Below are 20511 nucleotides of genomic sequence, written 5' to 3'. Positions count from 1 at the left end.
ATCATTAGTGCATTGTATTTATTTACATAACAGTATCTATATACATAGTAAGTAATACTCTTGACGGAATGGTACATTATTTATCAGGCTCCTGTGAACTTACTGAGGGGTCTTCACCTGGTACACAAGCGGCGACATTGTGGCCCAAGACGTGGGTCGTGTTGTGTCTTGTAAGTCTGATCTTAATGAACCTCATAGAAGTTAAAAATATTTTAAACCCATTCTAAAGAAATGTAGTCTTTGAAAAACAGCATTTATAATATGAAGGAAATATAAGTTTTTATTTTTCCCCTCTCTCTAACTGACGTTTTAATTTCAATCAAGAAAGCAGGGCACTAATTTTAGTAACAATTTTGTTGTCATTTCTAACATTTGAATTTGAGTGGTGTGTGAATGTTTAGCTTTAATTTACATACAGAAAGTGTAAGCAATTTGGGCCAGAAATAATTCAAGCTCAGTATTAAATAAACGACCCGCAGGTGTTGATGTGACCAATGCAGTAATTTGATTGGTTTATAGAAGTGACCAATACAGTGATTTGATTGGTTTATAGACGTGACCAATTAAGTGATTTTGATTGGTTTATAGAAGTGACCAATGCCGTGATTTTGATTAGTGTGGTGAAGTGACCAATGCAGTAAATTGATTGGTATAGCAAATTGACCAATGCAGCAATTTGATTGGTATAGCGGAGAAGATGTTTGTGCTAAAGTTGGTGGACAGCAGTAGTCCAGTACTGTGATATTTCCATTTTCCACTCATGTTTCATAATGATGAACGGTAGAGTGACTCAATGTATCCGTGTGGATCCTGGCTGTAATGGGCATGAATGCACAATGTCCTGTATGGCATTGCGCTCATCTAGTTGAATGTCTCAACGGCCTTTGATCAGATTTATTATGGAGAGGGAACAGTTCGTATTGGGAAGCAACGCCAGTTTGCCTCAGGCCCGGGTGTTGTGAAATATTGTGGAATTCCTGCCCAGTACCCCCACCTCGCTTTCCGACCAGGGTCTTTCCGGGAACCTAACAACCAGTTGATTTAGTTACAGAGCTTTGTTGTGGAACCGTGCTGTTATGTTATACAACAGAGTGCATTGGAAAGAGGCAGGGAATGTGTTTATATCATTATATAAATAACAGCAGTAGAGAAGAGGACACAGTATTCTTATATATTTGTAATAGGCTTATATCCAACTACCCAGTATTGTGGCAGTGCATGCTCATCCACTACTGTTACTTACGTAATTTGCATATATTTGGTATTTAGCATGATTCCAGGTGTTTGTGTTTAGAGTTTAGGTGTGAGGTGTATGTTGCATACATTCCGGTGGGTGGGGTGTAAGACATGTAGCTACCATTGAGCTATATTATATAGTTAGTTTTTGGTTCTTCATGCACAGTATTGTTATTGCAGCCATATGCATCTGACCTCAGTGGAGTTTTAAAAGTGTAGCACCACTGGTCTGAACCTCTTCACGGATTTAATTTCATTAACCTGGTACTGTGTGTACAGTGGTTGGTATTTTTTTTCTTCAGGTGGTATTGTAATTCACTGGTGTCCTTGCTGTCTCATGTACTGTACATGGTTATGTTCTTTGTTGTGTATTTTGACACCGAATCGAATAGGAGAATTGTGATACCCCCCCTTAGTTAATGGTGAAGTTGACACCTGTTCCCCACATGGTCTTTATCAGCTCCCACTCTGTGTGCTGCTGTGTGCAGTCAGACACAGCAAAGGTCAGCACACAACATTCAATCACGTCAGTTGAAATGGAATTCTTAACCCTTACTTGGCCATCTGTTTATTCACTTGTCAGCCTTTGCATTTATCTAAATTAATGTATATCTTTACACATTTAAACAGTGCCCAACTCCAGATTTAAATACAGTGTACTTAACTTGGGAAAATATACGCTTACCTAATATATCGTATAACACGATTTGTTTAGGAGCTTTTTGACTTGCTAATTGATGGCCGTTGATAGTCCGGGTCACCTGAAATGTGTGGAGCCTGGTGGGGTTTGTCAGGTGCAATGACCACAACACAGCTGCAAGCAAACGCATGATGATTTATTCCCATAAGCAGTTGGTGGACCACAGCCACATGCTTACAGCACCAAGTCTACAGAACTACAGACAGCACAGGGAAGCTCAGACTCAGTAGGAAAATGCAGGAAAAGCAGTACTAACATTTCAAGTTGACTCTTCAGCACTTTTCTGAAGACAAGTTGGAAGATCCCCTACTAGTTCTAGTTTCCTTCCTATTTTCTTTTCCTATATCCTGAGCCTGATCAAACGTATGTACATGCATGGGCTTTAAACAGCTAGCCATGTAACTATGTGACATTTATACAGCTGAAGCCACAATAATATATCAGCTCCCAGTTTATTGCATGGGTAAACTACAGGGCTAATCACACTATGCAAGTTTATTCCCTGCGTTGCGTCTCTGATTGTTGTTTTCAATGAAATACAGACTGGAACGTTTACATTTCTGCATTAATCACAAGTTCATTTTACAGCATCTCTATTCCTAGCCAATGAAAATGGCTCTCTGCTTTGATTTTGGATATCTACACCAAGAGTTTATTTTTTCCTATCCTGTTTAAAATAATAAATAATAAGACAGAGTTCATGAAAGGTCTAGATTCATGCTTTTTGGCCATCTTTGGACAGTGGCAGCTTGCTGCTCACTTGTTACTGCATGACCCCCCCCCCCCCCCCAAAAAAAAAAAAGAAAATGTGTAATTTTGCCTCGCATTCAGTTCTAGGGGTTCAATATTGTGGGTTGAAAAGTTTACTGAATAAACACTGTAGTGTGACTAGCCCTTTGATTCTACAAATCTTTCTCTTTCTTATATATTTTACATTTTTTGTGCAATATACATTTTTATTTCTTTTTTAAAAGTCTTGTAAGTCCACAGGTTATCCGAGTCAGGCAATAGAAAAACACAATTGGATTCCAGTTCATGAATCAGATCCACGGTCTTTTAAAAGGTGGTTCTTGAGTTTTCCAAAGTGTAAATAAGATGCCTCCCTCAATAGCTTATGGGCATCTTTTGTCTTCCAAAACCCCTTTGTAAACAGTCTTATGCATCTACAGCGTCTTCCTTTTTTTATTGGGGGGGCACTTTCATTGGGAACTTGGTTTTAAAAGTGGTATTAAAAATCTCACCCTATATCAAGTTTCAGTTTGGTCTTAGCCGCTTTGTACCATTTGTACAAAAAGGGGCGTTCCATTCACTTTGTCCCCTTGTGAGGGTACTGACCAATCGGAAGAGCTCTGTAGCGAATGGGTGGCCAATGAGGATGAAGAAAGTTCTGTCAGTATTGCAATGGGGTTAAGGGATTGGGAACCAGTCCATCGTCATGGAGTCTTTCCCGAGATAAGAAGCCCTCGGCACAGTTCCTGAGATAGGGGCTTGTGGCATTGAAGGGATGTGGAGGGGTCTCTTGGGGACGATCGGTTCTTCCACTCATCCAACCGAAGGGCAAAAATCAGTGGCGTCGGGGGTTTCCTTCCATCACACAGTTCAGAAATGCAGTGCCAGACCACATAGAAACTGCTCCTGTACAGCATTATGTACATGTTTTGCATTTATGTTGCGCCACTGTCTTTTCTGGAGGGTGGGGGGGAGTCCAGCTACCGAAGTCCAGTACCTAGGAATAGAAGAAGAACAACAACATATTGCTGTTAGTCTATGTCCATTTGCACACCTGACATTTTGTGAATTTTTATTTTTTTTCCTTTTTTAGAAAGCTAGGCGTGTTCATTCTGCTGTGTTTCATCTTGTGTATGCAATGCAATAACACCCTTGTTACATTACAGCCATGGCCCAAAAGTTATCAGCCTCTCCCACCCTTCTTTGTAGATGAAGCTAAAATAATTCTGAATTTGGCTATAGCTGCAAGTCACAGCAGAAGTAAACCCCTCTGAAGTGTGTGCATTAAGTGTCACTTTGCATTACGTGAGAGTTACACTGAAGTTTGGAAGTTCAAAGTCAGAGTGCCAGCAATTCTGAATTCCAAACCCTGTGTCTCTTTGTTTGGCAGAGGCTGCTATATCTCAATGGTGGAAAGCTGCCATGAAGATTTGCTGTTTGGAATTTGTGAGTGGTGTTCGAGGCCAAGTTTCGATCTCTTCTGGGACGAAGCGCTGAGTGGTTGTGGATGGCCTCTGACGGAGGAGTCCGTTCTTTTCACACACACTTCACTACGTATTACTTTCTACAGGTGCATTGCAGAAGAGGTTTCTCTTGATTTAAATTATTTGCTCTGTGTTTCAGTTCAACATAATATCAGTGACCAGTACTGAACTATTACCACATTGAATGGCTGTAAGAGCTGTACAACAGATAGATGCTAGAGGGCGGTCTTCCTGCCTGTATAGTCACTATGTATCCGTACACCTCATTACATGTGAAATTGCAGCTAAAGGGAAAATCACATTGTGTAGAAGCAAAAAAGCATTGTGTACACTGGACTAGGAAGCTTGGAGTAGGTCTGATCATTAAACAAGGTGTTTTGGGATCAAATCTTCTGTATTTGTTTTGGAGACTTCCAAAATAAATTAACCACAAGCAGGCCAAAAACAAAAAAACACCTCCCACAGAATGCTAATTATAAATCATGAATTCCCCCAGCTTGATAATGCATTAAAATTACATACATTCCCTAAGGAGGGGGCAGCCTTTGATTATTATTATTTTTTTGTTTAACAAGCAAATATTTCAGGCTCAGAGCTACAGTCTGTGTATGTGTGTGTGTGTGTGAGTGTAATTATAATTATGCCCTTTCTTTTCCATGCCGAGGGAGAGCAGCACAGTAAATATGTGTGTGGTTTCAAACCTCAGATGGCTGCAATTACTCCATAATGCACAAATTGCAAGGAATTGCTTGTTTCTCTTGCGCAGTCTAGGGCTATTTAATAGGCCGACCCTACAGAACCCCATGTTAGCTTAATAACGGAGATATGTGTCTGCCGGCCCACAGCGCCCAGTTGCTCAGTTATCCGTTCTGCCGTCGGAAAACGTTTCGCCTTTTGTCTTCTGCTGTGAGTGTTTGTTAGCACCACGTTTTCTGCAGACTATTCAAGGGTCTCTACTCACCACACCTGCAGAGGAGGGAGGTTCAAAAAGTTGTTGCTTTGTTTTCACAAGGTTTATGGTAATTCTTGTGTAGATAAATGCATTAAATACAGGATTCTAGGGAACAGCAGATGAGAGTGCATTTAGAGATAGGCAGTTTCTAACGCACACAAGATGAAATCCTACTTAGGTTGCCCATTTTACACAGATTGCAATTGTGCAGTATATTTGCAACAAATGTGTTTCTGGAACATTACGTATTTATAGCTGTTGTGTCCTGTAAAATGTCACTGTTTTCACTGCATTATAGGCTTTTAGTGCCTGCCTCATAAGAAGAAAAGAGATCTGGTTGTGCCTGTGACCATCCACAGAAACATCTTTGGGAAAGCACTGGAAAATCCAGTGTTTTCATTAGGGAATGGAGGGAGGCTACACCTAGGAAAATTATTTGCTGGAAAACGGACAGTTTTTTTTTCTTTTACACTTCTTTCTTAATACTCAACAATGCAGCTGTTTGGAGTAGAACATGTTTTTTTTTTTTTTTCATGCAACGCTCTGTTAAAAGGGACTTACAGAAGACGCATGGCTTTTTAACAGGCATCGGGTCCCGTGTAATTATATCAGTTGAGCAGACACACTTGGCTGACCCGAGTGCTGTAAATGGATACTGTTTAAAAGGGACTACACGTGCTTTAAAATAAAAATAGATATTTTACAGTGTACAGCACATACACACACTGATGCATGTTTCTCCTGTGTTTTTGTTTTTAGTTTTTTACAGCGTCTTCTGGAGTTCATGGAAGTCAAGTCCCCCTTATGTCCCCGGAGTCTCCCTCTTTCTGGACACGGGCACGACAACACAGGTACTTTCTCATAGGCTGAGGACAACCACTTCTCAGAGATCCTTCTAACACATCCAAAACCATTGGCTGCCCTCTACTCCTGATCTAAGCCCCTAAAACACATTTCGGCCCCCTTTCAGAGCTCTGTGCTGCGCCATCTAGTTTCAGACGCTCGCTCTTGGCAGATGGAGCAGTAAGGTACCTAAATATGTTATTAGTGAACTACAAGGTTACATTTGACCAGTTTTTCAAAGAGTTGTTCCAGTGTGTTCGTTTTTGGTTCACTTTTCGCACATCCTGTGACAGGTTTTACTTTTCATGCTTTGGAACATAATTTTAATCTACACCCTTGAAGACATAATGCATATCATGAAATAATTTCCATTTCCCCTTCCCTAATCTGCATTTTATCCAAATATAGGAAAAGACAATTTTAAGGATATAAAACATACATAAACAAAGCATAAAATACTATTTAAAAAGATTCACAGGTTTAGACCTTTTTATTTTTTGCTCTGCATCCATATTTTCTCCACATTTTCTTATTGCAATTGTAAAAGCATAAAGTTGCTCCAAATGGAGTGTATCGAATTCTGCCCTGTAGCAAAAACTTGAAAGTTGTCCTGAAAGAGTATTACAATAAGTGCTTAGTGGTATTTCACAGCTGATTAATTTGACTGTTCTGACATTAACAGGCACTGTCTCATTTTTGGGAAACAGATAAATAAAAAAGTATGATACAGATTTTCCAAATATATGGCACAGATTTCAGGAGAGGGTGTTTATATCTGTTTCCATTAAAACAAAACTCAATTTAATTGCCTTTAAATGCATAAACGAGAAGGCAAGAAGAGTTCGCCAAGTTGTCATACTTTTGTACCCTAGGCCTCCAAACGCTATAGATTTCCTTTTAGATTCACTCGCTGCAAATACAATACAATATCGCAACATGCAACACTCGGTCTGGTGTTGAAATGAAAGCTGACAGATATTCTGAGACAGGGACCACAAACCACTTTAGAAGCCTTTATAATGTGTTTTTTCTTACTGAGGACACACTGTGCTTTTCTCTGTAACAACATTGTTCTTTAAAAACCTCTAACGTTCCACATTGGTGGGGATGAGTCCACAGCTACAGCCTCCAGGACAAAAGAAACGTTCTGAGGTTTTTAGTAAAAAAACAACAACAAAAAAACTATAAACTCAGATGCAGGAAAGCTTTCCAAACCACCAATTAAATAAATACCTGCCTTACATTCACAGAACTGGAACCAAAAAAGAAAGCGTATCCTTATAAAAGTACAGATTTAAAACACGGTTTGAAAGTAATATATTAAATGATAATTAAAGATCCCAAAACTCGGTAAAGGAGATGAGACACTGGCCTATTATGATGGTGGAGGCAACATTTTTCTTTAAACTACATTTATCAGTATAGTGTTAATGATTTTTTCCCCTCTGGGCTCGCAGAACGTTGAATCTGCCAGAAATCGGGAGAGGTGGCCACAGTGTGTGCTTAACCTAGTTAAGTCTGAAGGAATCTTTACAGTTTTCCTTCAGCTGGGTCATTGTGGAGCAAACTCTGACCATATATTATCGAATAATAAGTATAGGTTCGTGTGCAATATTTACTAATGTAAATGAGTTGTAGAATAACATTGTTTCAAGTGAAGTGTGTGAATAATTTTGACTTCAAATGTATGTTACATGAAATAGAGGAAAGGAATGCTTGAAAACTGTGTTTTGTATTCTGGGCAGAAAGTACTGTTTTTTCTTAATTTACCACAAAAGAGCAATAATATCTTTTGGTACAGTGGACATCTTTAAACCTCAAAGTGATCCTTTGGAGCCACTAGTGAGTGAACAGCTGAACTATTCCTCTCTGATGTTTTTTCAGAAAAAGTCCCTTCATTAGGTCACCTTAGTTTTTTTTTTTTTTTTTGTCTTTCATTTCTTTATGTTTATAACCCTCTGTTTCAAATATTCTCCTTCAAAAACACGTCTGCCATCTGCTTTGATTGCAGTCTTCCCTGCTGACTAAGTGCCTGAAATGTGTCCAAGCCAAGGTGCTAAACTAATTTTTTTTTTTTTAATCTGTGTGAGTCTAACTCAGCACTTCATTAGAGAGGTTATAGATTTAGACCAACTAAAATAACTATTATACAGGAATTATGAAGCTGTTTGATCTGACTAGTTAAGAAATATTACCATTTGCAGTGCATGTATATATTTATGGTTATCAGAAGGCACTGTATTCTGTGCTTGAGCCAAATTTAATTTGCCTCAAAGGAATGCGTTCTGCGTTCAAAGTGTATTGTTTTTCACAATATCCATATTAACACTGACCCTTAGAAAGGGGCCACATTAAACAAATGTAACTGTTTATCCTGATAAAGAAAAACAAACAAACAAACCCACACGTCACTTACACATTTCAGAAGGATAATTTCAGCCATCAAAATTAGTTTTTATTTTGCAACACTGCCTGTTTGCTTCCTGTCCTTTTGAAGAAAAGGGGTGGTCAATTTAACATGACACTGATATTAAATGATAGTACACAACGGTCTCAGATTTCCCTGAGAAGCATAACTCCGGCTTCTTCTGATATCAGCTGATCGGGATAGAGAACAAATGGACACAGCTGGGGAAAGTGAGGCTAAAAAGACTTCTCAAAGGCACTCTACTGAAAATGGGACTTAATTGAAGCTGAATTCCACTTCAAATCTAGAAAAACCGAGGAAGCAAGTTACCAATGGCTTTCAGGCAAATGAAACCATGAAGGATTTGATAGACTTCAACCTGACTGAAAAGCATCTAGTTGAAGTGGGGGTGGGGGGGCTCTCCAGGGAGAATAGGAAAGTGATCGTGATAATTATGACTTTAATGAAGCGATCTTCCAACTAAACGGGTACAAGGCCTGATTGCCAAGGACGTTTTGTTGGCCGATCTTCAAAGCATTTTACTCCGGAGTTAAATTCCCTGCACATTTCCTGGACGGGGCGAGAAGCCGTCCCGAGCTATGAAAATAAACCGACATGACCGGGAATATTAATTCAAAAACATACCGCACCTATGGTAGTAGTATTATTAGTGTTTTTATTATTTTTACTGATTGAGCAGTTCTGACATGTTTCCTTTCCAATCCAGAGAAAAAGCTATTTTCTTTTTTTTTTTGCGCAGAAAACAAATGTACCAGTCTATTTAAACCAGTCTCATAGATCATATGTTGTAGTCTTCTTTTAACACACAAAGCCCTGGCATACTTCTCAAAGCCTTAATATTGAGGTAATACAACATTGAGCACAAAAAGGCACAGATCTTAACATCTCTGTAACTTTCTTGCAAACAGGTAGCATCTCAGTTTTTCTCCATAGTTTTACACTAGCCCCAGAAAAAACCCCAACATGGGTCTAACCTTGAAATGACACCTAAAGCTAAAGCTAACAGTCACTTTTAGAGATGTTAGGCAAAGCTTGTGTTGCTTTATGGTAAAATAATAGTCAATACCAGTACAAATCCTGATTACCAGCTAAAAAGAACTTGATACCAACATTGGCCCAACAGAGACGGATTTTCAGGATGAGCAGTTAAGGAAAAGTTGAGAGCTCTATAATAGTGCCAAGGTGTGATCTGTGGTGTCACACACAAACTTGATCGCTTCTTAAGAAGATCAAAGTGGTAAAAACATAGAACTGAACAAGATTTATTAACATTTTCTTTTCTTTTTTTAACAGTCAGTGGCTCCAGTCTTTTTAAGAGCAGGTTTCAAACTGCTCCTTAGAGTCACCATACATATCAAGTAAAAAGACAGATAGCATCGTTAATGCAGGCCTGAAACTGAGCTGGACCAGCCAGCCATCCCTGGGATCTGGAAAACAAACAGAAACTCGTAACACAGCACTGCCTTCCTGCCAGGCCAAACAACGTCCGCAGTCCAATAACTCTGCAGAAGATGGGCTGGTGCTCCTGACACGCAAGTGTTGCAGCTGACGGGAGGGGGGAGACTTTTTTTTGTTTATAGCGGCAACAAAGCGCCAGACTTCCTCCACTACAACAGAAGATCCTAACAAACACACTCCAAAGATATGATCAATTTTTTCCACATCTTTGCGGGGGAATTTTGCCAGTACAACAACATCAGAGTGAGGCGAGTGTTTTTGTTTTTATCAAAGTCACTGGACAGATTTTGTTTAGACTGAAACACACAGGCCTATAAATGCAGACATAGGCGTGTACATAAAATACATACATGAATACATGTAAATGTATGTTGAGGCTTGCACACACACACAATAGTTTTTTTTTCCCTCTACCAAATTCATCTTAAAGGAAATTAATACATATCTAAGAACATAACTTGTCATTTCAATGCATTTCATTTAAATTTAAATTTAAACAAAATTCTGACAACTTAGCATCCCAGATGGGTCAATTATACCTCTGCTATTTAGTCTTTGTTTTGTTAATGTGACCAACACCAAAAGTCTTAACAGGTCCCTTGAATTTCATCATTTGTCTTCATTACAAGAATTCCCTGTGTGCTGTGTTGAAATCCTGGATAAAATTATACAACCAATAATCAACCGTTTGACTGTTTCCCAGCATTTGTTTGGTTTTAGCGGTTAGATTTCATATGTGAAACTAATCGGTACAGAGTGAAGTCATAAGACTCTTCTTTCATATTGAAATGGAAATATATATATTTTGATTATGATGATGCAGACAAGCATTCTGTATCGCACCGTACAGCTCTTTGTACAAGGTGTCCCATGGTACTTTCTATTTCCCTGTCGGTGATTCCTGAATTGATTCCTAAACTCTTGCAATGATTCTCACCTAAACTTATAAAGAGAAACCGCGAGAGACATTGTGAGCCAGGGGACCAGAGCTGGGCAGTCCTACTTTATGCTGTGATCCAAAGCATTTCAGTACGAGAACTTTTACCCGGTTTGCTGTGCGATTTAATGTCTTGTTGTTGTAATCTCCTCCAGTACAGTTCTCAAAGTGTAGCTGATTTGCATTTTGTAGAAACTACCTGGCTAAGTTATTAAAAATAACATCAACGTCAAAATACACACCAACATCTCACTGTTCCACTATGATAATTTATTCTGCAAGGCCTAATGTAAAGCTTTTTCTCATGGTGTAGGTCCCTTTTACTTGCTCAGAGAGGTAAACCAAATTTATGTATATGTGTGTGTTATTGTGTATTTGTATTATGCATAGTTGTTCATGTTATTTTAAGCCATGGAAATTTTAAAGCACATTATATTCAAGCATTCACGGATTGCTTTCCCTGCTGACTTCAGCAATAGCCACTGTATGCATATATTAGTTTTTAATTACATTTGACATCTTGTATAAAGAATATAGTCACATTCTTGCAAACAACTCCTTCAAATAACTGAAAATATTTCAGGAAGGATAACGCTCCTAAGGGCAATAATTTGGCAATGTTTTTGTAGGGTTGTACATAGCAATTTATGCATGAGAACTGCAGAGAAGGGTCATAGCGAATCATGGCTACATTTAAGTTGTTACTTCTATAGTTACCCTGTGTTTTAAATTGTGTCATTTTACATATCTGTCCATCTACTGAAAAGATGTCAAAACCAGGGTCCTACAGGAAGTTGGAAAAAAGCATCTTCTAAAAGCAAGTATAATAATTATTAGTGCTAATAGTGGTTGTAATTTGTAATAGTAGTAGCAGCAACAGTTTGAGTGAAGCTGTTTCCAAAAGTTGTCTATGCAGACTGTCACCCTATAGACTAAATCTCTTTCGATTATCAGAAGACAAGATTTTCCCTTGTTTTCATTTGAAAGAATCGTCAGAATCCCCAGGGCAGCAGTGCTTGTGGAATGCCAGGCTTCTGAAACGGAACACCAGTCGTATTTAAAAACATTGCCGTATTCTGGAACTGTAGGTTTACACTCATATCAACGCCTTGCAGTTCATGAAGGCTTGTCCATCGAGTAAGTGAGAGCTCAGCTGGAGAGAGAGCCACAAGACAGCTGTGTTCTGAAGGGCAACAGTGGGAAGTTCTGCTTTAACCTTTGACCCTGACTGATCTGTCTGAGTGAAGGAGCTAGAAGATGCCAAAAGACTGAATCAAACTCCACAAGCTTTGCTATTAATGTGCTATTCATACACTTTCAGTAACAAAGGAGTAGAAATTCCTGTAATTCTGTCTACAGAGATACAGAGTAGCTAGCACTTCAGCCTTGTTTGTTTGTGACTCTTCTGTTATTTGATCACCTTGCAAACTCAGCACTGCATGTATAATTCATAAATATGCTGTTCCCAAATTTAGGCCACAGGAGCACAAAATTTATTGGAAATATATGCTTTGTGCTTGTTCTTCATATTTGTTTTCACACCAATAACCCATTACAGAGGCCTTTTCCTCCGTTACTGTCGTGATGGACACATGGTCGGCAGCCTATCGCTCCGACACCTATCACTCCGTCGTGCTCGCTTGACCACTGACATACTGTGTTCTATGCCGTTACCACATTCTGTTTTGAAATTGTTGAATACAAAATGTCTGGGTTTCACTAGAGAGCAAGACTGAATACAAAGAGTCAGAGTCCTGCAAAAACACCTAATAATAACAGATGTGACTACAGGCATTTCACACATGAAAATGACCGAAATAGCCAAATCAAACCGCATTCACTCCGCTGGTAGCTACAGCTCTGACGTTTCAGATTGGTCCGGCTCAGGGTTCCTGGTGCAGCTCATGGTAGGAACAGCTGTTTGGGTTTTTGTTGATTGCCCCCGCAAGTAGAAGGAATGCGACGGCGAGTGAAATATCTTCAAACGCTAAGTGTAATGGGAGGTGAGGAATTTCGATTGAAACAACATTGCAGAGATTAAACAAGGGGTTTGATCTATGCAATCGTTGCAGTTTTTTAGTATAGAAACGCGTCTATTTTTGATTAAGGCCACGTTCTTTGTCCTCCTAAGAAACCATCTCTCTGGAATTGTTCAGACTAATGCCCAGAGATCAAAACTTCACCGCAACCTGCCGATGACAAGTTACAAACTTGCTTGCTTCTGTTTAATGGATACACAACACCGTCTAATTTGCAAATTTGTGTGGATTCAAGTTTTGATTTAATCCAGTCTAATTTAAAGCTTATATTTATTGACACAAGAATATCAAAGTGCTTTCATTTAATCTCTGATACCTTCTGAAACATTTAATTTATTTTTTGGATGTTATGTATTTAGGTTTTATAATTTAGATCCCTGTACTGTAAATAAACCAAGGCTAACACAAACTCTTAGCCAGTTTCATGAATGGCATACAGCCAGTTGTTTGCTTGACAGTAGTCCCGCGCACTGCAGAATCAAATACTCAACCTTAGCAAAAATAAACTCAAGAATACATAAAATCAACAAAGTCCGCGTAAGCTTTGTTTATTTTTTTAATTCAAGCGTGTATTAATGTTACATTTCCCTAGATACTTATTTTCTGTACACTATCAATCTATTTCGCACATACAAGAATATAGCTGAAAAAAAGCCATTTTGTTTTCAGTTTTAATCTTTTAATCTTTTAAGTCCTGTAACTGCTGGCATTCAAGTAAACCACCAAGGATCCACAACCCACGACTGAAGGAAGTTTTCCATACCTTCAAATAGTCCATCATGCAAATCCACGGCAACATGAAAAGTGAAAAGAAGATGAAATTCCTGTACGCTTGTTTAACATTTCCAAATTCTTAATGTTTCACAGGCCGATCCTTAATTTGAGCTTTACTCACTATCTATTAATTTTACTGTACCTTCCTGCTGACCCTATTACCAGTGGGCAGTTGAAAGTCTTTCATCCGCTGCGATTCGCTATGTAAGTGAATAAATAATTGAATAAATAAATAAACTTAAATATTGAAGTCCCAGCTGGCTGCATTTAAAAAACATAAACAAATCTGCACTAGCTAGGGAATACGTTTTTTTTTCCAATCACGCCTATACAAACTTTTAAAACACGGCCTTCTAATGCTTCTTTCTTAAAACTTTCTTAAAAAGTAGTATTTTTGGGGCCTGCTGTGGCTTCTCTTTGGTTTATTAATTCTTTAATTCGTATATTTCCGAATGTACAGAGCTTTGTGATTCAATGATGAGGGTTCGTGCTATTTTAACTAACAGTGTGCAGCAGAGCACGTCCTTTCTTGAACTCTCACATGAGGCTTTGGAAACAGATCTGGATGCGGGACCGTCTCCTGAGGCCATCACAGTAAACCCCTCTCTCCACACTCCGTAACTTTTATTCCTGATGCTTTTATCAGACTCTGTTTCGAGTTTGATCTTCCACGCTTCTCTAATCCCTGCCCTCCCCCCAAAAAACAAAAACCTGCTTTAACCATAGATCATCCACAAATGTTTTTTTTTTCTTCTTCTTCCCTACAGAGTTAATCAAATTGGCTTGTTGGAATGAGTGAGTGGAAAAAGCAGTGCTGATATTTTGTGGCCTGTAATAGGGACAGGGGCCAGATTGATAGAGGATGTGTACACACACACACACACACACACACACACGAACACACGCACAAAACCTGCTGCAATGTGCCGACACACACCTACCTAATGCCTCACAACTGTTTCCAATCTAAAGGTTCCTGGATGTCTGGGCTCTGCAGACCTTGATTGCACGACACTGGATACTGGCTCCTGCAGAGAGGGCACAGCTTGAGGGGAGAAAGGGGAATGTCGGCGCTTTTCCACAGAAGAAGGAGAAAAAAAAGACAAAAGTTCAAAAAGCCTCTACTTATACCTTTCCTGCCCCTCCCCATTCCTGTGATCAAAACCAACTCACGTTTGAGGGATTCTCGGTACGACATAATTCTTTGGAGACTAAAATGAAGGGTCCCAGCACCCTCCGCCCCCCCTAAAACAAATGCCATATATGTTGCACATGGGGACAATTCATTTTGGCTGTCAGGTGTTTCAAATTGGTTGTAGCCAAATTTCAGCTGCATTCTGGAATATGTAGTCAGGCTTTAGGCACCTGGTCACACCTTGTGCTGCTGGGACTCTGTGCAGCCTCCACTTGGCCAATGCATCCCCCGGCAAGGCAGCCCAGCAAAAGGAAAATATGACTTCTTTGTGGCTCTTAATAAGACCTTCCGTGGTCTGCCGAGTCGCATTAAGAGATGTTAATCCATAACTTCAAACGCCGAGGCATAAAAATATGCAGCGGAACTAACTGGGAGCTAACATTTCGACATCTGCCTTGAACACAGGTCCGAAATGAAAAGCATGCAGCACGAAGTCGGGTTGTATCAGAAAAGAGAGAGGGAAAGAAAAATTATATTATGAGTTTTCTTTGTCACTATGGACAACCGATCTGATTTGAGCACAAATTCTTTAATTATAGAAATCGCATTGGTTAAATCTTTTGGACAGTAGCTTGTAATTAATAGGTTTAAATACAGGTAATACCGTGTCTTTTAAACAAACTGCATCATTTAATAACAAGAAAATAAATCTACCACCTGTATAATATGATGGGATAGGTGGGTCGGCTGTTATCTATTTTGAATGACAATATGCATTATTTTATATTTTTTTTCTTGACAAACCACGAGTGGGAGTGAAATAGTGGGAATAGGGAATGCAAACATAAAGTAGAATTTTACTTTTAACTGTGTGGTTTCCAAAGGGTTGGGCTATAATCAGATCAAAAGCAAAAAGGCTAAAATAATGTTTGGGAGAAAACAGGATGAAACAACAATTGATTTGACCTAAGTGTCTATTATTGGGAGAACAGAAATAGTCCATGGAGAAAAATATTTCTGCAATTTTTTCTCCCCCTTAAAATGAAGCTCAACAGATACAATGAAAATGTATCTTGTACTATGTTTTTTGATTCTCTGCATAAATCTGGGCTTTTCCTTACAACTTCAGTGTGTAAATTGGTGTTAATAATCACTATAATCTCAAATCCTTCCATTCCAGACAGCTCTGAGCAATACTGCTACTTCATTTCCCATTTGGCGGGAGGTTACAGGTAAGGTCTTTTTAAGCACATAAGTTGCAGTCCTAGGGATTAATCTTGGAAATAGAAAATATGTAAAATAATAATTTAAAAAAGGTATTTTATGAACACGGAAATCCTATATTTTTATAAAAGTACCTAAGGGAACCGAATTTGGCGAATTTCAACATTGTGTATTTTATTCAGATTTATTGATTTGTTATTAGATGATGATTATAATGGTAGTTATTCATTTAAACATTATTAAATGTGGTAAATAATATTGGTAATGTGGTAATAAATATAGTGAATATTAACTAATTCTGAAGAATACATTTAAATATGGCTCATATAAATAAGTGATAGTTTTTGTTTTGTGACTTCTATGTTTTTATGCAGGATTCTCCCCCAATTAATCTACCTTTGGAAATCCAAGAGTCCAGTTTTTAGAAATCGGAGGCAGTCTGCTGTTTTGAAAAAACAAGGACTAAATCACACAATGACCATTTGGTTTGTCTGCATGAATTAGACCAATTCAATTTGAGATGGATATGCCTGCATATTAATTAGGTGACACTAAGGAGAAATACAGTAACAAGCCTTAAGGTGGTTTGTGTCTCCTGATTTTACACCTGGAGAAATTCTGAACACATTCAATCACATAAAAAAATCAGCTGTGCCATGTGCCCTTCACAAAGATATATTTTACATCAATGTCACAAGCACTGTCAGTCATCCATAGGACACCTTGCTTCTTAATAAGGTGTGTGATCAAGGATTACATAGTTACAAGAAGCTGTATTTTATGTATTTATTTTTTTACATTCCATATTTACTTCACTTCATATTTACGAAAAACAAAAATGGCAACCGGACCACCAGTGCTATTAGATTTCCCTATGAAAGCTGTATAATAAAAATCAATCTTACTGTTTTACAATACACAAACCGTTGTGAACTCCTAATCAACAGTATTTTTTCATTTACAAAAGGATCTATTTTACAAATTGACTGTGCATCTCCCGAGGTGAATGAGAGAATCATTCTGTAAGAAAGATGGAAGTTAATACTTTTAACAAATGGTTGTAAATGTGTTGTACTTACGAATGCAGTGTTATTGCATGGGGTGATTAAATAGTTTTTCATTTTCATCTATTCAGTTGGCCATGGTAATTAAAAAAAATAAAGTAAAGAAAGGATTAGGCTATAAATTCACTATGGGGCTTTGTTTTGTAAAGTGGATGAATCATAGTTTAAAAAATGGGCAATAAAACAACCCGCAGGGAAAAAAACTGCAAATATCAAAGAAAATATATGGGTAAGAAAGCAAACTATGTGAACAGACCAAAGAAAACAGAAAACAAAACTTAGTCATATATCGGTGAACCCAGGAATTTTCCCAGCATCCCGAGAAATGTATCAATCTTCTGGGATGTGGGAATCTGTAACCTAAAGAACAATAAGGAATACTGCAGTACAGTTGTCCAACAATCTTTCCTACAGGATCTCCAGAGGAACAATTAGTAATGTGCAAAGAGCTGTAAACGGAGACAGAGAGAAGCACACAGCATCCTGCACAAGAAACCCCCTGAATTTATCTCCCTCCGCAATCAGAGCAGGATTCCACTCGGTATGGTTTGCAAGCATTTTGATTGTCCCCGTCTAACGGAGACCTCCTATTGGGATAGCTAAGTATCCTGAAACCGTTCTTGTAAAAACAAATGGCGCACTGAGACGGTACCACATCCTGAGACGCACTTTAGATTGAAAATAACTTTTATATGTGTGTGTTTTAAGGAAGCCCGATAGATAAAAAATGTAAGGAAACTGTAAGGAAAAGGATTTAATGCAATGCCAACTACAGATACATACCCCAAAGTAAAGGGGTTTGCTAAATTAGATTTGTATATACCCTTTAATAAATAGTGACAAATATTTCAGTTGTCTCTTTTCATACCCAGAACGAGTGAAATCACATCCAAATGTATTAAATTCCAGAGGTGATTTTCATTTTGTACTATTTCGCACGGCCTGTGAATTCCAACTTACATACTGCAACCGATTTATAGAGATTAATTTTTGTCGATATTTTTTAAGAAATGTATTCTTACACGCCCCTCTTGATCAAATTTAAATCACACGATCAAAGACGTATCCAGTGTCTGAGGTTTATGTCCCGATTCCAACATTATATGCGGTATGTAATTAGTTTTGGACTAACACTGCTTGTCAGAAAGCATGGTACAGTTTCTTGAATTTAACTGCTCAGACATAAAGCAGAAGCTTGTGTGTCATAGAGCACAAGGTACATGTTTGTTGTTTCTCAGGATCAGAAGGATGCTGTGATCAGTGGGCGAGTGTAAGCTGCCCACTCCCTGAGATGTATATTGGCACTCTTTAATCGTAACTCATTTGCTGGTCTCTGCTGCTCTCTTCCCAGATCACATTGTTACAAACTCATAATCTGTCGTGCTGGAAACCTCTCTTGGCACTATCACACACCACTACTCGCACAGAAACAGAGGGGGGCTTCAGTCCAGACAGAGTTGCACTTTGCAGAACCCAAAAAGCAAGTAACAAAGATTTCCACTGAAGGTGTCTTTAGCCAACAATACCACAAGTTAATTTGGAGGTTTGACTTTGCAATCGAAATGAGGGAATTACTTGTTCTTCAAAGCACATCAACGCGATAGTGGAATCAACGCGATAGGAGTATCCGTGTGGTATTTTAATCAATATTTTTGTTGACACCATCTTTGTATGGACTTTGGACACCTACTGATTCTGGTGCTGTCATTACCCATAGTGAATTTTCACCTGTACCAAAGATCAATCTGATAATGTAGGATGTTCAGTTAGTCTTTAATAAATCTCATTCGATACCAGTGGGACAGTAAAGTCTGAATAATGAAAGGGAAAATCTCGTACAGGTGCTTTCATAAGACTAGATTTGGTAAAAACCTAATAGATCTACATCTACTTTTGTGATTTCTTTTAAACAACTCTGAGGGCCTGCTCCCATGCAAAGGTATCAGGCTAAGCAAGTATTTCTGAAGTGCCTCACAGAGAGTTTAAAGCAATCCCAATCTAGATGCACAAATCCTACCTGTGCAGTAAGGGGAAGGTGTGAAAAATCCTGGCCATTAGGCTTTAAAATAAATAAGTTATCTTAATCAAGACCACTTTACTGACATTCCCTAAGAGGATAAAATGGAATCAGGTGAGCGCATATATTCCAAATATCAGTGATTGAGTTAAAATCATAATAATAAAGGAATCTCAGAGTGCTGAGGTGGTCAGGAGGGGTGTGTGAGAGTGTGGGGATGGTAGTAGGTGTGTGTGTATGCATGTGAGTTGGGGGAGTACCTGGCGCAGGGTGGGCTAGTGGGTGGCAGACATGGACCAGGCTCCCTCCATCCTCCACACGGAGAAGGCGTAGCTGAGCCGCTCATGGGCCAGGTAGTTGCAGCTGGCCAGCTTGCTGTCCATCTCGTCGCTCTGCAGCACCTGGTAGAGAAAATCAATGTAGCGCGAGGCCAACTTGAGGATCTGGATCTTGCTCAGCTTGTCCGAGGGCAGGGTGGGGATGATCTTGCGCAGCGAGGCGAAGGCGTCGTTCAGGGACTGGGTGCGCTGGCGCTCCCGCACGTTGGCGATCACTCGCTGGGTGTGCAGATCCTCGAAGGACTGCCCGGGCGCCAGGGGGCTCTTCTTGGGGCGCTTGGGCCCAGCAGGAACCAGGCTGTTGGGGCTGCCACCTCCCCTCTCCTCACCCTCCTTCTTGGGGTAGGGCACCCGCTTCCTGCTGCCACACTTCTTCTGGATGCGGTCCAGCTCCTCCTCGCTGGTTTCTAGCCCTCCCTCCGGGGAATCCGGGCAAGACAGCTCCTCTCTCATGACTCCTGACACCTCGGTTGCCTTGTTTTTCTCTTTTCTTTTCTTTCTTTCAACACGCAGATTACAGCGACTGCAGCAAAATACAGTAAAACCCCCCAAAAATCAAGAGCAAAGGACAAGAGTTCTCAGCCTATAGGCACAACATCAAGGGCAGGAATCCATACATAAAAGCCAGATTTCCTCTCTGTTTGCTGGTCCCTTTCCTGCAATCTCCCATCTCACGCAGTTTGACAACGTCCACAGCTTTCTGGAGCCCTGTTCCCAAAATCGACAGCTCTTATTAGCCAGGAAGGCGGAGTTTTTCGGATAAGCCTGTCTTCTGTCTCCGCATTGGCCGGGCCTGGGTCAGAGGTGTGGCCATATTGCAAGTAAAGGAAGAGGGGGAGTGGGGGGGTGGGTGTGCTGGAGGATCGGCCAATGAGTGAGAGCGGGGTTGAAGTTTTTACAGAAGTTGTCTGAAGTTTATAGGTTCCAGATTTATCCTAACTCAACCCCCCCCCCCCCCCCCACATGCGCGCACACACACACACACACACACACACTCCCACCAGACCACCACCAACCAACCAACCTCTTTGTTAAAAAAAAAAAAAAAACATGTTTGGGGAGTTTAGGAAAAAAGTAAAATACGTTGTGTTCCTACCCTCATCCCCCCTCCTCTCACTCTCTCTCTCTTGGTCTTTAACCCGCTCCTTGCCAG

At 39.6% G+C, this 20511-nt stretch overlaps 1 protein-coding gene across 1 annotated transcript; it reads right to left on the bottom strand.

Annotated features, from left to right (window-relative positions):
* Positions 1 to 2051: 2051 nt before the first annotated feature.
* Positions 2052 to 20071, bottom strand: twist3. Its single transcript, XM_066708322.1, has 2 exons — positions 19281 to 20071; positions 2052 to 3662 (listed from the first exon to the last, which is right to left on the bottom strand). The coding sequence occupies exon 1, from the start codon at positions 19809 to 19811 to the stop codon at positions 19296 to 19298; it is 516 nt and encodes a 171-aa protein (XP_066564419.1). The 5' UTR covers positions 19812 to 20071; the 3' UTR covers positions 2052 to 3662; positions 19281 to 19295.
* Positions 20072 to 20511: the final 440 nt, after the last annotated feature.

The sequence above is a fragment of the Amia ocellicauda genome, chromosome 7 (genome assembly GCF_036373705.1).
Source record: "Amia ocellicauda isolate fAmiCal2 chromosome 7, fAmiCal2.hap1, whole genome shotgun sequence".
In the NCBI taxonomy this organism is placed as follows: Eukaryota; Metazoa; Chordata; class Actinopteri; order Amiiformes; family Amiidae; genus Amia; species Amia ocellicauda.
The sequence above is the reverse complement of the archived record's forward strand: the minus strand, read 5'-3'. Positions and strand labels throughout refer to the sequence as shown.